The 18,953-nt window shown below is 44.6% G+C and overlaps 1 protein-coding gene across 1 annotated transcript in view; it reads left to right on the top strand.

The window, feature by feature from the left end:
- Nucleotides 1-5,858, top strand: part of whrna (whirlin a) — a gene marked incomplete at both ends in the record, with an annotated part of 113,170 nt that extends 107,312 nt beyond the window's left edge. The window contains one exon of the mRNA XM_083903228.1: nucleotides 5,676-5,858. Coding sequence (XP_083759354.1) covers nucleotides 5,676-5,858 — 183 coding nt within the window. The remainder of the gene's footprint in view (nucleotides 1-5,675) is intronic.
- Between the last annotated feature and the right edge of the window lie 13,095 nt (nucleotides 5,859-18,953).

The raw sequence follows: 18,953 nt of genomic DNA, 5'->3' as shown, positions 1-18,953 counted from the left end.
GCGTAAATCCACTGGTGATTTGAGAGTTATATAGAATGTTATTAAATGCACTTTATTCCCGAGAGCGTTTTTGCAATCTTTCCTTCAAAAAAAAAACAAAAAAACAACAACAACAAAAAAAAAATCCTCTATAATGTTTCACGAGCAGAGAGAGCGAGAATATTCAATCTAAGACTAATAAAAACAGGAATTGCTGCTCGCAATGAACTGGTTCCTCGTAAGTGACAAACGGCCGCAAACGAGGATTAAATCTAATGTGAGCGAGTTTAAACCAGTCTGACGAATGGACTGAAACTTTAATCGGGTTAAATTATTGAGCCGTCTCTAAACTTAACGGCTCCGCGTCGCTCTGCTGATTGCACAGATTTCACCTGAAACTTCCAAACTTCCGCTTCAGGAGTTACCTGACACACCGCTGCTGCGTCCCCGAACAATAACCGCGTTATTTAAAGACATTAATAACAACAAAGGCCGCAGCCTCAAGGTCACTTGTTTGACTCTTTGCACGATTTTTTTGTACGACGTAAAAGGTTTGAAACTTTGCCGTCGTCCGCGAGGGGAAGCTAACTCGACGTTATTAGACCTTCGGGGACGGATCAGAGCCAGCTTTGGTTTCTGGGCTCCCTGACCTGCTGAATTATCGTCAAATTATCGCAAAAAAAACCAAATCTGAGCGGAGCCTCTGACCTGAGGATGAAGAACAGAAGAGTTATCAGTCGTCTTCGCCGCCTCCCCGAGGTGACAGACCGCTGTCATCGCCGTCTTCTTTCCATCGGGACGACTCTGTGCTTCACTGGCCCCCGGGTTGATTGTTGTTGGCTCAGTAAATAAGAGCAGTGATGATGATGATGATGATGGTGATGATGATGATGGTGATGATAGCCTTTGTAGCCGCATTTAATAAGGTCAGCTCCGAGAGGGGGAAAAAAAAACATTTAGGGAAGAGGATGTTGTGTCTTATTTTGTGCAAATGGTGATGGAAGAAACCCTCAGCGTCCACGTTTGTATTGATCTTTAAGGTCAATGAAAAGCAAAATGCAGAGTTGCTCCTCCTGACGTATATGTTAGGAAACAGAACGTTTACAACAAGCGTTTGCTAGCTAGCTTTTGTCGTCGTTGTCTTTACCCCGATGTAAAAACGCGCAGAAAATCTCTGCGTTAAAAAAAATATTTTTGTAGACTGCAAATCATGTTTACGCTTTGAAATCATGTTTTGGCGTCATGTGGCGCCACCTACCGCCGTCTACCAATCGTTGCAGCCTCAGCTGCCGAGCGACCACGGGTTTGCCAGCTACGTCAAGAAAACAAAACCTAAAAAGACCTCGGTATTTTGAATTTGAATGTAGTAACCGTTTTTTGGCCACATTCTTACATATGGCGCCTTTAAATTCCTTCGACTCCTGCCGTGAGGCTGCGGTACCACCGATAGCCACAGAGGGAGACAGAGAGCAGCAATGTGTCGTTAAAGTGGCACCAAACCAAACCGATTCTTTAACAAACACTTACGAATAGTGATGTTTGCGTGCTTTCGTACTCACCGAAGTTTAAGATATTTTCCTCTTATGCTAATGTTTCCACGCAGGCGCTAGCGAAATCCAATCAGGATTATTTGCTTTAAGCCCCGCCCCCTCACTAGAGGATAATCGACCCTGATTTCAGTCCCGATCTGGACCTTCCGAACAATCGTGGGTGTCTTCCAATTTTGGGGCCCGATTTGATTTGAACAGATTATCTGGCCAAATTATCCTCGGAGTCGTCGCGATTTCGAAATCACAAGTATCGCGTACTTTTGGTTAGAACCGTAACTTGTACGCGATAAGTTCCGTTTTTTCCGAGTTTCTGTGAGAATCCACGAATCTCCTCCGCGAAATCGCCTGGATCGTCTCTCGTCCGTGCTCTCTCGGGATTGAAACGTTAAAAATCTCGTACGCCGATCATTGCGTCCGCGGTCTCCCGATTGTTAGCGCGCTGCTAACTTTATACGAAAAAAGTCGCCTCCAACCCTGGCATCATCAGGGGGCGCTCATCGTCAAAGTTGGACGTTCTCAACCGACGTCCAAACTAATCTGCGACTGGTTTTTCTTGACATCGCATCTCGCAAAAATGTTTTTCTCAACTTTAGCTATTTGTGTAGCTGCGAATCCTTCTTGCTTATTATTCCTGCAATTCGCGCCACCTGCTCTGAATTAAGCAAATGTGACGTTCTATTCACATTTTACTTCCACTTTCATCCTCGTAGTGAACGCACCATCGCTCTGACAAGATCTTGAGCACTTAGATTTGTTTTCTCCAGTCAGGACATCATCATTTTTAAATTCCCTTTCTTTATTTTCCGACCTGACAAAACGTCTGTCGGGCTGAAATTAGCCGTGCGCTCTGTGTGTCGGCCGCTGAAAAACATCGAGCTCTTTAGCTATTAAACGTCGCATTTATTGCGCATTTAGTTCCAGACTGTCGTCGTTTTCCATCGTCAAGTCCTTGCCTGGATGTGGCGGTAACATGACATGACAGGACATACGTGGTACATCCCGTGGCTTTGTGTGAGACCGCGTCGGCTGTCGTAAAAAAAGGCGTGCACGGATCGCTTGGTTCCGCCTCGCGCCGTAAAACCCGCTTCATTAAGCGAGAGTCGCTCGCAGTGCGGAGACGTCCAGAAAGAGGTCTGCTGTGATTGAAAAACGCCGCCGTCTGTCACGACTCCAGACTCCTTCACTTTGGCGTGAGCTGATAAGGTCACTTTTAACAACGTACGGAGCAGAGGACGCGCTTCGTGTGAAGTGAGCTCAACTGTGTCGGAGCTTTTGTGGCTCGTGAGCAAATCGGGATATTTTGGCGACAAAAATGCCGGTTTGGTTTGGTCCGGTGCTTTTTTTTTTGGGTTTCCTTTAGGAATAGTACAAAAAAAGTAAAACATTTTCAGGAAGCCCCGTTTCCCTGTCAGCTGATTGGGGCGACGAGCTGCTGGATGTCCTCCTTTGCTGCCCGTTACGTGTAGTCACGCGTGATGCGTTTCCATGGCAACTGACTGGAAAAAGACGCGTGACATTGCTATATTCTATACTGCTAATTCTGCTTGCATTTGGCGTTCAAATTCAATCAAAGTCAACTGTTGCTAGCCTGTTGAGCTAATTTAGCTAACTGGGCTGGTCACATTAGCCGTGTAGCCTATTTTCAAACTCTTTATTGTTCTGAAACAACAATGAGGACAGTTACAATCCACATACGTCATTGACTCGGACTTGTGAGCATCTCTGGTGTGACGACATTCCACCAAACGAAGCTGCATTTTTACGCAAAACTTCTGATTGGAAAAGATCTGATTGGAAAAGTTCCTAGAGTTTCATAGAGTTGAGGAGATAAATACAGCACAGTACTGCTCTGAGGCTTTTCAGAGGCTATTTTCCAGTCCAACTCTCCACCGCGTACGTTTGAGAATTTCTCAATTACGTCCAAATAAATGAAGTTGTCTCGTTGCCCGAGCTCGAATTTAAAACATCAAATGTGACTTCATTAGCATAGAAGAGATAGAGACGCCCTGTCACAGAAGGCCCACATTTACATACATTCTCACACACACACACACACACACACACACACACACACACACAGCGGTTAATCCCAATCCGACCTGCTCCGCTCCGCAGTCACGCTCTCACCCAATCGTCGCCTGTTGACACCACAAATGCATTCAGACAAACGCGATGACTCACTCCTCACGTCTCCGCCGTTCGGAGACTCCGGCGATTGAACGAGCGGACCGCGGCGGCGGCCAAACGAGTCCCGGATGGATCTGTAAATCTTTGGAACGACATCGCTCACGGGGTCTGCGGAAAAACCTCGGGCCGAGGGGCGGCTCGTAAACATGAACGAGACGAGCCGAGCAGGAACCGCAAGGTTACTCGTGATGCGGTAGCCCAAATATGAGCCGAGATAAAAGTGCGGGGTTTGGAGTAAAAGCTTCATACAGCGAATCTGAGCGTGCGTTTGGAACGGTCAAGACTTGCATTTCGACGAAGAATCGTACGTGTTCTTGGTACGAGACTTGGTTACGTAGCCTGACGTTGATTTGGTGTGCGAACAACGACATAGAACGTGACTATCGCTGGGCACGTTAACGGCATCAACGTTAACGCACGTTAGCGCATGACACGTTTCCATGGCGACTGATCGGAAAAGACGCGCGTGACGTCATGTTTTTACGCGACTACCGATTGTTAAAATGAGTCTCTAACGTAACGCTAAACTTTAAAAACAGAGGCACACATGTTAGCGCTGCTCTTTTCCTTTAATAAACAGACCGCTCGAGTTCCATTGTAACGGTGCTAAAGGAGCTAACGGAGCTAAGTGGTAAACGGTGCCTGGACTCCGGTGCCGCGGCACGCAAACATGGTGTCACGCAAGTCTTTTTCCGGTCAGTCATCAAGAAACGTGTCGCACGATCCAAAATAGACTGATTGATTTGGCGAGCAACAGTTAGCCTCCGAGGCTTGTGACATTTAACCTCGGAGGCTGGTGACAGTTAGCTTTGTAGGCTGGTGACAGTTAGCGTTGTAGGTGGGCAACAGTTAGCTTTGGAGGCTAGCGACAGTTACCTTTGTAGGTGGGCAACAGTTAGGTTTAGAGGCTGGCGACAGTTAGCTTTGGAGGCTGGGGATAGTTACCCTTGGAGGCTGGGGATAGTTACACTTGGAGGCTAGCGACAGTTAGCCTTGGAGGCTAGCGACAGCTTTGGAGGTGGGCAACAGTTGGGTTTGGAGGCTGGCGACAGTTAGCTTTGGAGGCGGGCAACAGTTAGCTTTGGAGGCGGGGCGACAGTTACCTTTGGAGGCGGGCAACAGTTGGCTTTGTAGGCTGGCGACAGTTAGCTTTGAAGGCTAGCGACAGTTAGCTTTGGAGGCTAGGGATAGTTACCCTTGGAGGCTAGCAACAGCTTTGGAGGTGGGCAATGGGTTCGGAGGCTGGCGATAGTTAGCTTTGGAGGCTGGGGATAGTTACCCTTGGAGGCTAGCGACAGCTTTGGAGGTGGCCAATGGGTTCGGAGGCTGGCGATAGTTAGCTTTGGACGCTAACGACATGTAGATTTGGAGGTAGGCAACAGTTAGGTTTGGAGGCGGGTGACAGTTACCTTTGGAGGCTAGCGACAGTTAGCTTTGGAGGCTAGCGACAGTTAGCTTTGGAGGCCGGGCAACAGTTAGGTTTGGAGGCGGGCGACAGTTACCTTTGGAGGCTAGTGACAGTTACCTTTGGAGGCTAGCGACAGTTACCTTTGGAGGCTAGTGACAGTTAGCTTTGGAGGCGGGCAACAGTTAGCTTTGGAGGCTAGCAGCAGTTAGCTTTGGAGGTGGGCAACAGTTAGGTTTGTAGGCTGGCGACAGTTAGCTTTGGAGGCTGGGGACAGTTACCCTTGGAGGCTAGTGACAGTTAGCCCAAGAGGCTAGAGAGATTTAGCCCCATAATCTTGCAACATTTAGCACCTGCGGTTTGTAACAGTTATCTAGAGTCCCCATCTACGCTTCACACACAACAACAACAACACAAAAAAAGACTGTATATGCTGTAGTACACATGCCAGGCCTCTATGTGGCGCTGTAACACTGTCATAGAAGTACATCAAAACACAGAAAGTGGTCTAGTTTTTATTCGTATGACTGATTCTGGTTGTCTCTCTCTCTCAGAGAGGCGGCTCGGCTCATAACTGCGGCCAGCTGAAGGTGGGTCAGGTGATCCTGGAGGTGAACGGAGTTCCCATGAGGGGCCGCGAGCACAGGGAGGCGGCGCGCATCATCGCCGAGGCCTTCAAGACCAAAGAGAGGGACCACGTGGACTTCCTGGTGACCGAGTTCAACGTGGCGCTATAGCCGAGCGGAGGACGACGACGACGACGAGAGCGGAACGCGGAGGACGGAGGACGTCTGTGGATTTAAACGGCACAACTGGAATTTTTTAAAAACCGGAACAAGCGTCCGCCGCCTCCTCCTCGTCTTCGCTGAGACTCGCTTTATCTTCCTGAATCTGACAGGTTTTTATCTCCACTGTGAACTTTGTTCAGGATTCTCCTCAACGTTGTTACCTCCCCACTGTGAGACCTCGCGCGCTACGACGGAACTTAACGACATTCTGTACGTTTTTTTTCCTTCGTCCTCGGCGTTAAAAACTCGTGGATTTCTACTTGCAGCGAAAACCACTGGACCTTCCTGTAGCGGTCCGAACTTTTTTTAAAAATGTATTTATTAATTTACGGCTTTAACGGGGAGACGACTGCACACCTGAGACTGAGTCATGCCTGGGTTTGTATATGTACAAAAATGAACAAATGTAGATACAGATGCAAATATATATATATATATAATGTACACATAAAGATACTCCTATATGAATTATAAAACCTGTATCCTCTGTTGCATCAACAAATAGTGATTATAAATATTTATATATTTCAAGGACGATGATAAATCAGGCGCTTCTGGGAAAGACGGGATTTTTTTCTACGTCATTAGCCACGCCCCCTTTTGTCTGACACGTGTTTTTTTTCACGCAAATCGGCTTCATTTCCTGTTTTCTCCGCTGGTTTAAGACGACACGTGTTTTTAGCGATCATTTTAACGTTAAAACGTGATTATTTAATAAATCGGTCCCTGTGAGATTTGGACACAATGTTGCGATGCTAATTTGACCAATTATCGCAAAAAAAATTACCCCTTAGCTCAAGATGGCTGCCTTCCTGTAGTTAGCTTTGGAGGCTGGAGACAGTTAGCCTCGAAGGCTGGCGTCAGTAAGCTTTGTATGCTGGAGACGGCTAAATTTGGAGGCTGGCGACAGTTAGCTTTGAAGGCTGGTGTCTGTTAGCTTTGGAGGCTGGAGGCAGTTAGCCTCAGAGGCTGGAGACAGTTAGCTTTGGAGGCTGGTGTCAGTTAGCTTTTGAGGCTGGAGACAGTTAGATTTGGAGGCTGGAGACAGTTAGCCTCGGAGGCTGGCGTCACTAAGCTTTGGAGGCTGGAGACAGCTAAATTTGGAGGCTGGCGACAGTTAGCTTTGAAGGCTAGCGTCAGTTAGCCTCCGAGGCTGGTGTCAAGTTAGCTTTGGAGGCTGGAGACATTTAACTTGGGAGGCTAGAGACGGTTATATTTGGAGGCTGGTGTCAGTTAGCTTTGGAGGCTGGAGACAGTTACTGACACCTACTGGTACAATTAAATACTGTCCTACTGTGCTCTTCAGTGGCTGCCATGTTGAACGTTTTCTGTGTTGTCGTCACGTTAAGCCCCGCCTCTAACACATTTGTGATTGGTTCCCTTTTTTTTGGGGAGATTCTGAAGTCGTCCTCGCCAGACGACAAAATCTCATCCCAGGCTAACTGGGCCGCGTTCGCTCAGGTTAGCACCATTACGTCCACTAAAGTGTTTGTTTTACGATAATAGTGTTTCACCCAAAAACAATCTGAGCCGTTTATTGGTGAAAACGAGCTCTTTTAGTGGCCATAACGTGTGAAAAACGACGAGTCGTGCTCCTAAAAACCACTGAATCCTGGCGTCGTCGCCGAAAATATGCCAGTAAACCAGAGTCCTTCAGGAGATCGGTGTTTTCAGCTGAGAAAAACTCATCTAAACGCTAACGCGATATGTTTGTTTTCTTTGGTTCTTATATTTTCACATTCGTCCAGCTTTACGTGGCGTTAACTCTCACAGGGGTTAGAAGGGAAAAAAAAGTGGAAAACTAACCCTCATTTAACTCCGTTTTGTTTCTCTCCTGCTGCTCTCTCCGTTTGAATAACAATGGATGATTTGTGTTTTTTAATTTTCCTTCTTTTAATCATATTCGCCCTGGGGGAGCGTTCCTGACGCCAGGCTCAGTGCAGCAATTATGACTAAAAAGAGAGTAATGAGACGTTTAGAGGACGACACTGGCAAAGGTTTCACTGTGACTGCCTCACACATGCAACACGTGTGTGTGTGCGTGTGTGTGTGTGTGTGTGTGTGTGTGTGTGTGTGTGTGTGTGTGTGTGTGTGTGTGTGTGTGTGTGTGTGTGTATGTGTAAGACAGAGAATGAGTGAATGATTGAAAGAAACAAATGAGCAGTGATTGTTGTTGTGGAAACGATTTGTTTCCTCTCAGGAGGAAAGCTAACGCCGAGACGGCGTACGACACCAAAACACACCTCCATGCGTCGCGTTAACGATAAAGTAATTCATCTGAAGTGTGTGTGTGTGTTTTATGTGTGTGTTTACACACATAATCCAGGTTCTCCGATAGCTGGCTGCTCTCTAGCGCCCCCCCCCCCCCCCCCCCCCCGTGCAGAGAACCAGTTTAAGCTAATGGTGCGTTCCAGACGGCGCCGACTCAAACATCACGTTAACTCGGGTTTCCTGCTCAAAAAGTCGGCACAACCACAAGTTAAAAACTAGGGATGCACGATATTACCTGCACAGTATCGGTATCGGACGATATCTGCAAAATTAGCTCAAAATTATATTATCCCGATATTCCACCGCAAGTTTGAGACCTTTGATGTACAGCGTTGCGACTGCTATTGCTAACAATGGCTAACCCGAGATCATGTTTTTTTCCGACTTCTCAGCCGAACTCCCAGTTCCGACTTCCGACGTAAACCGTAACGCACCACGTAGACGCTCGGCTGCTGTTAGCTAACCAGATACCACAATCCGCAGTCGAAGTACCGCCTCCCCTCTGGATTCTCTACGTTTGACTGTGTTTATAAATGAGATTTAGCACTAGCCTCTGAGGCTAATATGACTGCTACCACGCTAACTGTCACGCTGGTGTTATTATTGCTATCATATGTTGATTACTTCACGCACTACTAATGTCTTCATACGCAGTGTTGCTAGCCACTGTACGCTCAGTAGCTAAAGCCAGCCTGAAAAAATTGCTACCTGCAGCTAGAACACACCAAGTATAGTATATATACCAAGCATATATAATTAGATGCTAATGTGCTTGTCCATCAGTAGAATTAATAACTTTTTTCCTCAGGGAGTTAGCTAAGGTTTGGCCAGAAGGATTTCTCGCTAGGAAGTAGAAAAAAGTCGCTAGCGCGGGCCTGACTAGTTGCTACTTGCAGCTAGAACACGTCAAATTATATAATTAGCATTAGACGATGCTTGTCCATCCATTTGATTATATTTTTTTCACGAGGATTGCTAACTTTTTCCTCAGTGAGTTAGCTAAGGTTTGGCCTGAAGGATTTCTCGCTAGGGAGTAGAAAAAAGTCGCTAGCGGGGGCCTGACTAGTTGCTACCTACAGCTAGAACACGCCATTATATAATTAGCATTAGCCGGTGCTTGTCATCCATTTGATTATATTTTTTCAGTAACATTGCTAACTTTTTCCTCAGGAAGTTAGCAAAGGTTTGGCCAGAAGGATTTCTTGCTAGGAAGTAGAAAAAAGTCGCTAGCACGGGCCTAAAAAGTTGCTATATCAACATTTGTCCATCATTTAACAGCAGCTAATCCTACATTTGCTTCTCCAGCTTAGCTAATGTGATAGCAATGAAGGGTTTTGTGGCTGTTTATGGTTCAATGTAATGTTAGCAACAACAAAAACCAGGAAGTTAGCCAACAAAAAGAGACTAAACCGCTGTGTGCTCTTTCAACTAGAACACTTTCACTGTCTATAAAATGGACAGAAAGAGTCTCAACACATAAAGATTCAGCCTGAGCGAAGGCTCCATGAATCATTCATAAACATTCACAGACTAAAGGGAAAAGAAGAGAGAAACAATGGAAAATATAGAAATAAATCTAGAGTTTCTAGCAACTTCTGAGATCAGAGGCTGAAGTGAACACAAACTCAGTGATGTACAAGCGCTAACTGCTGTTAAAGAAAAGCTAACAGTCAACAGTTCTCTCTCAGATCCCTTCATTTATACTGTAAGGAAAGATTAGGGATCAATAACGACCATTAAATGTCGCTTTAACAATAACATACAGTGTGTGTGTGTGTGTGTGTACATAGTTATATTTCCATGGACAAAGTCCATTGACCTTGATGAGCAGCGTTGGTGCAGTCATGCAGTCAAAAAAGTCTTTTGACTAAATTCATTAAAATAACGAGTCAGAATTTGCATATTCAGCGCATTACAAAGAGGAATCTGAAAAATAATGAGCTCACTGCAACAACACAGTCAAAATTCATGATGCATATACACAGTGTGTGTGTGTGTGTGTGTGTGTGTGTGTGTGTGTTCTTGTACTTGCGGCATACTGAGGACCGGTGAGGGTTTTTAACCAACAAAGTGAGGTCGTTTTTACGATGTGAGGACATTTTGCCCGGTCCTCACATACTCTGTTTTTAACAGCGGTCCTCAATTTGGTACAAAAAAAACGTTTTTTCCAGCCCCTGGTGATTGACACACGTTTTGCTCTGGGGCTCCACCTGCAGACATGTTATGGTACTGCAACCCAGTAGTTCTATATAGATGTCATTCATGAAGTAGATATAGATATATTGTGTTGATTTATGAAGTGGAAATGCTGGTCCTCACTTTGACAGCAACCCGGTCCTCAGTGTGCAGGAAGTACAAGAATGTGTGTGTGTGTGTGTGTGTGTGTGTGTGTGTGTGTGTGTGTGTGTGTGTGTGTGTGCTCTTGTACTTGCGGCATACTGAGGACCAGTGAGGGTTTTTAACCAACAAAGTGAGGTCATTTTTACAGAGTGAGGACATTTTGGACGGTCCTCACTTTGTTTTCATTGAAATCACTTCCTTAGGTTGGTATAACATGCTATACTCAATTTGTCAAAAAAAAAAAATCTAATTTTGGACCAAAAATGTTGGGTAAAATTTTGGACCAAAATTTTTGGACCAACAATTTTGGACCAAAAATTTTGGACCAACAATTTTGGGTAACATTTTGGGCCAAATTGTTTTTGTCAAATTTAGGACCAAATTTTTTTGTCAGATTTTTGACCAATTTTTTTTTTCAAATTTTGGGTCAAAATTTCCTCAATTTTTTTTCTTTTTTTTCAAATTTTGGACCAAAAATATTGGGTTTTTTTTATATTTTGGTCGACATAGTTTCAGTATGATGTTTTTGTAAACATTTTGACCAAAAATTAAAAAAAAAAATCGAAACAGTTTTCCAGCCCTTTTTGCTCTGGGGCTCCACCTGCAGACATTTTATGGTACTGCAACCAGTAGTTCTTTATAGATGTCATTCATGAAGTAGATATTTGTAATTGTGTTGATTTATAAAGTGGAAATGCTGGTCCTCAGTATGCAGCAAGTACAAGAATGTGTGTGTGTGTGTGTGTGTGTGTGTGTGTGTGTGTGTGTGTGTGTGTGTGTGTGTGTGTGTGTGTGTGTGTGTGTGTGTGTGTGTGTGTGTGTGTGTGTGTGTGTGTGTGTGTGTGAGGCAGAGGTGGCTGTGTGTGTGTCCTCTCAGTGGAATTGCTCTCTGATAAACAAGCTAATCCTGGAAGAATCAAAGCCACACAGGCTTCTGCTGCTGGAGCGTTTGAAATGAATGTCTCTAATGAAGGGAGGAGGAGAGGAGGGGAGGAGACAAGGGAGGAGGAGGAGGAGGAGGAGGAGGATGAGGAGGGAAGGACAGGGAAAAACGTTAAATCTGTCAGCATGTGCTCGAAACTCAACCAGATTGATTTTGAAAGCGATATTTCATCCACGAGCTGCTGGATGTCCTCCTTTGTTGCCTGCTGCGTCACGTTTAGTCACGCGTGATGCGTTTCCATGACGACTGACGGGGGAAAAAGACGCGCGCGACGTCACGTTAACGCGGCGCGGCACCGGAAGCCCAGACACCGTTTTTACCAGTTAGCTCGGCTAGCTGCGTTAGCTCCTTCTAGCGCCGTTAGTTAGCTACAAATAACCACGCGTACCTGTGCACTGCGTATGCGTGCCTCTGTTTTTAAAGTTTTAGCGTTACTTTAGAGACTCATTTTAACAATCAGGAGTTTTTTGCCAGTCAGTAATCATGGAAAACGCGTCATGCGTTAAGGTACGTTAGCATTGACTAGCGTCAGTTAAGCTAGGTTTTTAGGTCATACAAAATTTGTCTAACTACGAGATGAAGCCAAATAGCGTATTTACAAACTCTCTTTAAAGGACCAGTGTGTAGGATTTTACGCAGTGGTCGTTTTTACTAGCGCTGTAATGTCGCCGGGTGACACGAGATCTAAACACGACTATGAACGAATTTAGGAGAATCTGCAAAAGTTTCGTAACATATTGGCCTCTTGTGTTTTTTTTTTTATATCCACACGTATGCGACATTTTGCGAAGTTCTATTTTTGGAAAACAGGAGTAACAAGCCTTAGCGTTTTTTCGCGTATACGACCGATAGCGCCACACACAGGTCATTTTTTTGGCGGGGAAATGAAACAAAGCGGTTTTTTGGACGAAAAAACTAAATAGATCGTACACGTGGAGTCATTTACGAACTAACTTTGACAGTGGTTTGAATGTAACCGATGACTGTTTACGTTTAAACGATCGTTTGTTTTCCCTGACGTCTTGTGCGGTGGACTGTTACATAGCGCACCTTTAAACCAACCTTCTCCCCCCCCCCTCCGCTCGTCCCTCGTTGACCCGACATTAAAGGTTCGGCCCCCGGGAGGAACGGGAATGATGGAAGGAAGCGATGGAAGCCGCTGACAGCCTCATTAATCAGACGCTGAAACACAAGAGAGGTGTTCGGCCCTCGACTCCAGCACCAGACGCGACGGCTCACGCTCTGACCGCCGATCGACTCGCTTTCCTGCAGAGGTCGACGCTCCGCGCCCGGCCGGCCGGCGCCACCTGTTGACCCCCCTGGAAAAACACCTTATTTGTTCCAACTGCTTCATTTACCTGCACAAGTTCATTTAAACATGTTTTTTTTTGTTCTCTGTTCGCGTCGGTCACTCGGTCCGTCCGTCCGTCTTATTCTTTCCATTTCAGTGAATGTTATTCAATGTGATTTATACAGAAAGTGTATTTAATTTTTCAATAAAGATAACTGCACAAAAAAAAATCAGACGACAGTTGTGTGCTTTTATTTTGAAGTTTCTCTTCACACACAGCCACAGTGGAAGTCTCCGAAACGTCTATCTTAAGCACTATTTCCACATTTTCTTCAACACAATAGTACGTCCGTTTTGCAGAATGTGGTTGTGTTTCCAAATATTTGTCGATTTTCTCTAAAACAAGACAGCGCTGAACAAAATACTCGACTGTGGAGGCTTTAAAACAGGATGACTCATGGGATGAGAATGGATTTTTTGCTTTCATTATTATTATTCTTTTTTTTTTAAAGAACAGCAAAGCTGAGATCAGGGGAACTCATCATGAACGAGACGTAGCAAATAACATATAACATTTTAAAAACTAATATAATAATATATATCCTTTTTTTTATAATCTATTTAGATTTGTGCACATGTTCAGAGCCAATTTTTTTTGTTATTAAATCATTTATTTTTATATTATATATATACGTTTTAAAGTATTTGGAACAAACAGCATTTTAAGATGAAACATTTAGGCTTCACAAATCGTTTATTTTATTTTGAAAATCTCCCCCTTAACGCACTGAATTGAAATGTTATAAAATGGCGCCCTCTGGTGGCCTTTTATCTCAAACGCACCTGCAATTTTCATCAACAGCGATCGAGGCTAAGTCCCGCCCACCTGCAGCCTCATAGCCAATCGCAGCTCACTATTTGGTTTAAAAGTCCGTTGAAAAAAAAAAAATCCCTTATCAATACCCTGATTAATGTCTGACAGGCGATACCGCTCGTATCAAACCTCCACAAATCACGTTAAACGTTAAAATGTAGGAATAAAATGTTATCGTGATGGTACGACGTACTGTTTGGACAAATGTATGAATGTAATCGCGGTGTTTTGAGCAAGAAAAAACGCCTGAGAGACGAAACACGGAGCTAAATGTGCTCCACTGTATGTAGCATCAGTGAAATCAGTGCAGCCACACTTGCGAAAGCGTGATTAAACATCACAAACGGCTGCTCGTGTGAACAAATAAACTCGCGTAACTCATTCAAACCAACAACGCGAAGCTCAAACTGTGCGTGAACGTGATTTGTTTGTGTTCGTTACGCGAAAACGCGTTTGTAAAAAAGTGTCGCCGGCCGCTTAGCTTTCGTTGCTAACTTTTAAGCTAGCTCCTCCCTCCCGTGACGCAGTGGACGCAGAAACCTAGCGGGGGGTGAGAGCACGCACAGAGAGAGGGCTGTGGGGACCGAACCCTCCGCGGCTCGGCGGTGGTTTGTTGTGGTTTGAGCGTGTACCATGGTGACAGAGGCTCCGGCATCTGTTCACTTGAGTTTCGCGGTGTTCACGGCAACAGAGGAGCGACCCCTGCTGCTGCTGCTGCCGCCGCTGCCGGAGCCGGAGCTGGAGTCGGTAAATCTGCCACCGTGTGCCCTCACAGAGAGGTAAGTCTGCTGGACAAAAGTTTGTTTATACTCCCTCTGTCCACGGCTGTGGTGTTTTAGTGTTTTAAATCATTTAAATATAGAATAATAAGATCCTCGGGCTCACCAGACTGACTGGTTGGACCTGCTGGATGCTGTTGGGCAACTCCTTTTATCGCCTTTAATCTTCAATGTTACTCGAAAACAAACAGTGTTCCTGGAAAATATGATAATATTTAATGTTTTCTGCAAAATTCGTGTTGTAGCGTTTGATGGAAAACACCAACAATTTGACTGAGGATGGTACAAGAAGTGTTTAAAGTAACATTAGCTAAGAAAATGTCAATAAATGATTCCCCTTTGGAATAAATGGAGACCATTGTTGTTATTACTCTTCCATGAAAACTTATTAAGAAATAAAGGCAGATGGAGAAATTATTTATTGACATTTTTACATTTGATTTTATGTAGTTATGATAACAATAACAACAATCAAATTATTATTATTATTATTTTTTAAATTAGACCCTACAGTATTTCAGATACAGGCCTCTACCAAACGGTTGATATGTCTGTTATTAATAAACCTGGTTTGCATAATTCATAACGTACAACATTAAGAACAAGTGACATTAAGTGTTAGTGCAGGGGAGTCAAACTTGCGGCCCGGGGACCAGAACTGGCCCGCCAGAGGGTCCAATCCAGGCCACAGGAGGAATTTGTTAAAATGTCAACGTCAAATACAATATTTTCACCTTCCAGAGAACTGTGACTAAATGTTTGTGCCTTTATAGATCCAGTAATGATGTGTAAATGGTACATTTAGGCATAATATTGTTGAAATTGCACTTATATTTCTCCATAAATTTCATGTTTTGGTAAAAAAAAGAAAGAAAAAAGACTTCATTAAATGTAAAACAAAGGAGAAAAATTCAGAGTTCTTGTTGCTCATAGGTTATTATGCTTATCGTTGTACTGGTACGGCCCACTTGAGATCAAATTGTGCAGTACGTGGCCCTGAAGAACACCCCCCTGTTAGTGAGTTCAGCTTGATGCGTTTTTCAATGAGATATATAGTGACTTAAAGTGTGGTCGACCAAATGGTTGAGTAGTACCTTAAAGGGTTAGAAATTCCTCCTCCTCTCGTGACGCCTCATAATAAAGTGGTGTTCTTTGTCAGTAAATATCCACATTTCTGCACATTTTTGTGACATTTTACAGATGTGAACTGGAATAAAACCAGAGTACGTGATCTATACAGAAGTATATTAAAGTACAACGATAATATCATGTTATTTTGATTATTTTGGTCGGGACAATCGGCTCACAGGTGATTAGAGTCCCCCCCTGCTGGCTGCATGAGGAGCTGCACCTGCTCCACGCTCTGGATTTATATGAATAATCATTGTCTGTTTACACTCGGTGAGGACCCCCCCCCCCCCGCCCCCATTTCTCTGTAAATCTGCTTAATTCCTTCCATCTGGCAAATGAGATAAACCCATTGGAATAAACAGGGAGGAGGAGCAGTAGGTGAGCGCCTTGTTTAGTTTATGGACCATTAAGAAAACAGTCAAAAAAATTATCATTATCATCAAATTTCAGGGTGAGATTGTTGCTTTCTGATCATCCAGGTACTGTAAATTACGTGTGTGTGTGTGTGTGTGTGTTAAATTAGAGGCACTGTAAGAGGCACCAGACTAATAATCCTCCTTGAGTTAATCTCGGTCAAGATGCACAGTACCTACTTCTGCTAATGAGTGCTCCAGTTATGTACAGTATGTAAAGAAATATATCTTTATCTTTATATAATAGTGCAGCAGGAAACAGGAAGTTTGTAAACCACTCACTCTCCCTGCACCAAACCCCATAGAGAAAATCGGCGATTTTTACATCACAGCACGCAGCAGTTGTTGATCCACCGCTGCCTCCGTCAGTGAGTTCAAATATATTTTGTGACTTCGGCGTTTGAAATCCTTTGCGTTTAGTTTCACCCTCAGTGACACAAAGTGACCACACGGGGCAGCAGTGGACCAGCAGCTCCTGTGTCCCCCCCGTGAGCTAAAATCGATGATTTTCTCAACGGAGTTTGGTGCGGGAGAGTGAGCTTGAACTTCCAGCCAGCAAACACAGTTGTTAATGAGAAAGAAGCAGTTGAATAGAAGGAGTTTGTATCCGTTTATATGTTAAATTATGCCTAACATACGTCGAGATTAAAACTTTTAAGTTGATCCGTTTTCGCTCTGCGTCAAAGCTGCCCAGAGCCAGTTCTAAATTCCTTCTGGCGTCGGCCGTGCAGCTGTGGAGACCTTTGTTGTACTTTGGTCGTTTACTGGCCCTGGGTTTGTATTGTGGGGTTGCCGTAGCAACCGCTGCAGCTCCAAGCACTGCAGTGAAGTTCACTTTGACTTCTGTTATAATGGAGACCTACAGAGTCTGCACTAAGGCTTTAAAACAATAACAAAAACGACCACAGTGTAGTTTTAGCCACACATCAATATATGTTTAACAGCCTTCAGTTTTTGAAGTGTCAGAGCTTCTGGTCCACTGCTGCCTCGTGTGGTCAGTTTGTGTCACTGAGGTCAATCCAAACAAAATAGTAAAAATTGTTGATTTTCTCTATGGACTTTGGTGCAGAGACGACACAACAACACAACTATAAGCTTCTAGCTAATCGACGTTCTGCCGTTTTCTCATCTTTTGAACAAGCTAATTTATTTATAATGAATGATCTCATGGTTTAACTGCAGTCAATAACAGTAAAAAAAAAACTGTGTTGTTGCAGGAACGGCGACCGGGTGCATCAGAGGCATCTGCTCGTCCTCAGGACTGACAGATGAGTCCTCGTCCCTCGACCATGTGACAAGTTCCAGTTCAGATTCGTGAGTCTGTGTGAGGCCAGCGTTTTTTAACAAAGACAGAGGATGAAGATGAAGGACCCAGGTGAAGCCGGAGGAGGTGGAGGAAGACTTTGCAGCAGCAGACGAATCAGGACGTGAAGAAGTAAGTAGAAGTTTGCGTCTTCTGACGTTGGTTGGTAGGTTGTAAAAAACGTATAAATCGCTCATCCAAACACCACCAAAGTCGGCGCGGCACACAACGGTGACCTTAGTAAGTCGCATAAGGAAGAAACGTTGGACGGACGTTCCTTGAATTTATTGAGCGAGTATATGGGCCAATTCCAATTCCTATCTTAACCCTCAAGCTCAACCCTTAATCTTAACTGGCCCTCAAAACCAAGTGTTGAGGTGTTATTTTGTCACTTAGAAATGGGACACCCCTTAAATGCAGATACGTCTTCAGACTGTAGGGGGCAGAATAACCGCGAAAACTGCGTCCAGTCTGTCAACTCCAAAAAAGAAGAAGAAGAACACATTTACGTCAGGATTATTTATTACGATCCGTATTTTTATGTCTATTAACAAAGAAAATACTTAGCGTACTCGTTTCACTGCTTTCGACGCCATCTTTGTTATATGAAAACACGCAGTGCATTCTGGGTAGCCCTTGCTCCCAAGGGTGGTCTCGGAAAATCTCAATATTGAGGGCGATACAGCCCTTAAACTTGGCCCTCAACTTAATTTTTCGGAGAATCGGGACAGCACTTGCACCAGAGGGAGCGCTCATTTTTGAGATTGAGGGTTAAGATTGAGGGTTAAAGGTACAATATGTAGTATTTATGGGTTTATATAACCCAAAATCCACTTTTTTATACATATTATGTGCTCCTGCATTGTCTAGTCGCTGTATAATAGTTTTTGTTTCATTTTCGTAGTGTTTCAAAAAGTCATGTAAAATAACATGACCGCGGGCCGCGGTTGCATAGCCACTGTTAGCAGCGAGACGCCATGTTTCTACCGGAGCCTGTAAGGACAAACGCGAGAGAACAAAACAAGCGTCTCTTTACTTGTAGCGGAAGTCCCGCCTCCTCTCTCTCCGCTTCGTCTGCTACGTCCGCGGTAGCGCCGCCCTCTCCCTCGCCTCACGAACCTCATCTGCTGACACGGAGAAAGACGACGAGGACGACATTTGACCAGCTGAGGATACTGTAGCGCTCAGGGAAGGGAGGGGGTGAGCAGAGCAGCAGGTCTTTGTTGTAAATTTCAGCCTCTCCTCTAGATGGCACTATAAACTACTTATTTCCCCTTTAAGCAAGGAATTGGAATTCACCCCAAATCTACAAACGACTGTAGATACAGGTTTTTGATTTAAACTGCAGTTAGCATTGATCTGGGTTGCCGTGGCTACCGCTGCGTGGTCCCCAGTCACCCGTGCGAAGTTTCACCCGGGATCCGTCAACGTCCAAAAAAGCTTCCAGGAACCAACATCAAAGGAAACAGACAAGAGCGACACTTTCCTTTCATGTTGTCTGTGTTCTCCAGCAGATCTTCACGTCACTCATTAGCTTATATGTTTGTTTGTTTGTGGCTATGTCACACTGCCAGTCTCACCTTAAACTAGATGCTCCGCCTCTTCTTCATCCTCCTCCTCCTCCTCCTCCTCCTCCAGGGATCGACGCCGAAACGTTTCCAAACATGGAAGTCGCAGAGAGCCTCGGAAGCCTGGCGTC

The sequence above is a fragment of the Microchirus variegatus genome (assembly GCF_963457635.1).
Source record: "Microchirus variegatus genome assembly, chromosome: 1".
Lineage (NCBI taxonomy): Eukaryota > Metazoa > Chordata > Actinopteri > Pleuronectiformes > Soleidae > Microchirus > Microchirus variegatus.
Note: the sequence above shows the minus strand (reverse complement) of the source record. Positions and strands in the feature narration are given on the sequence as shown.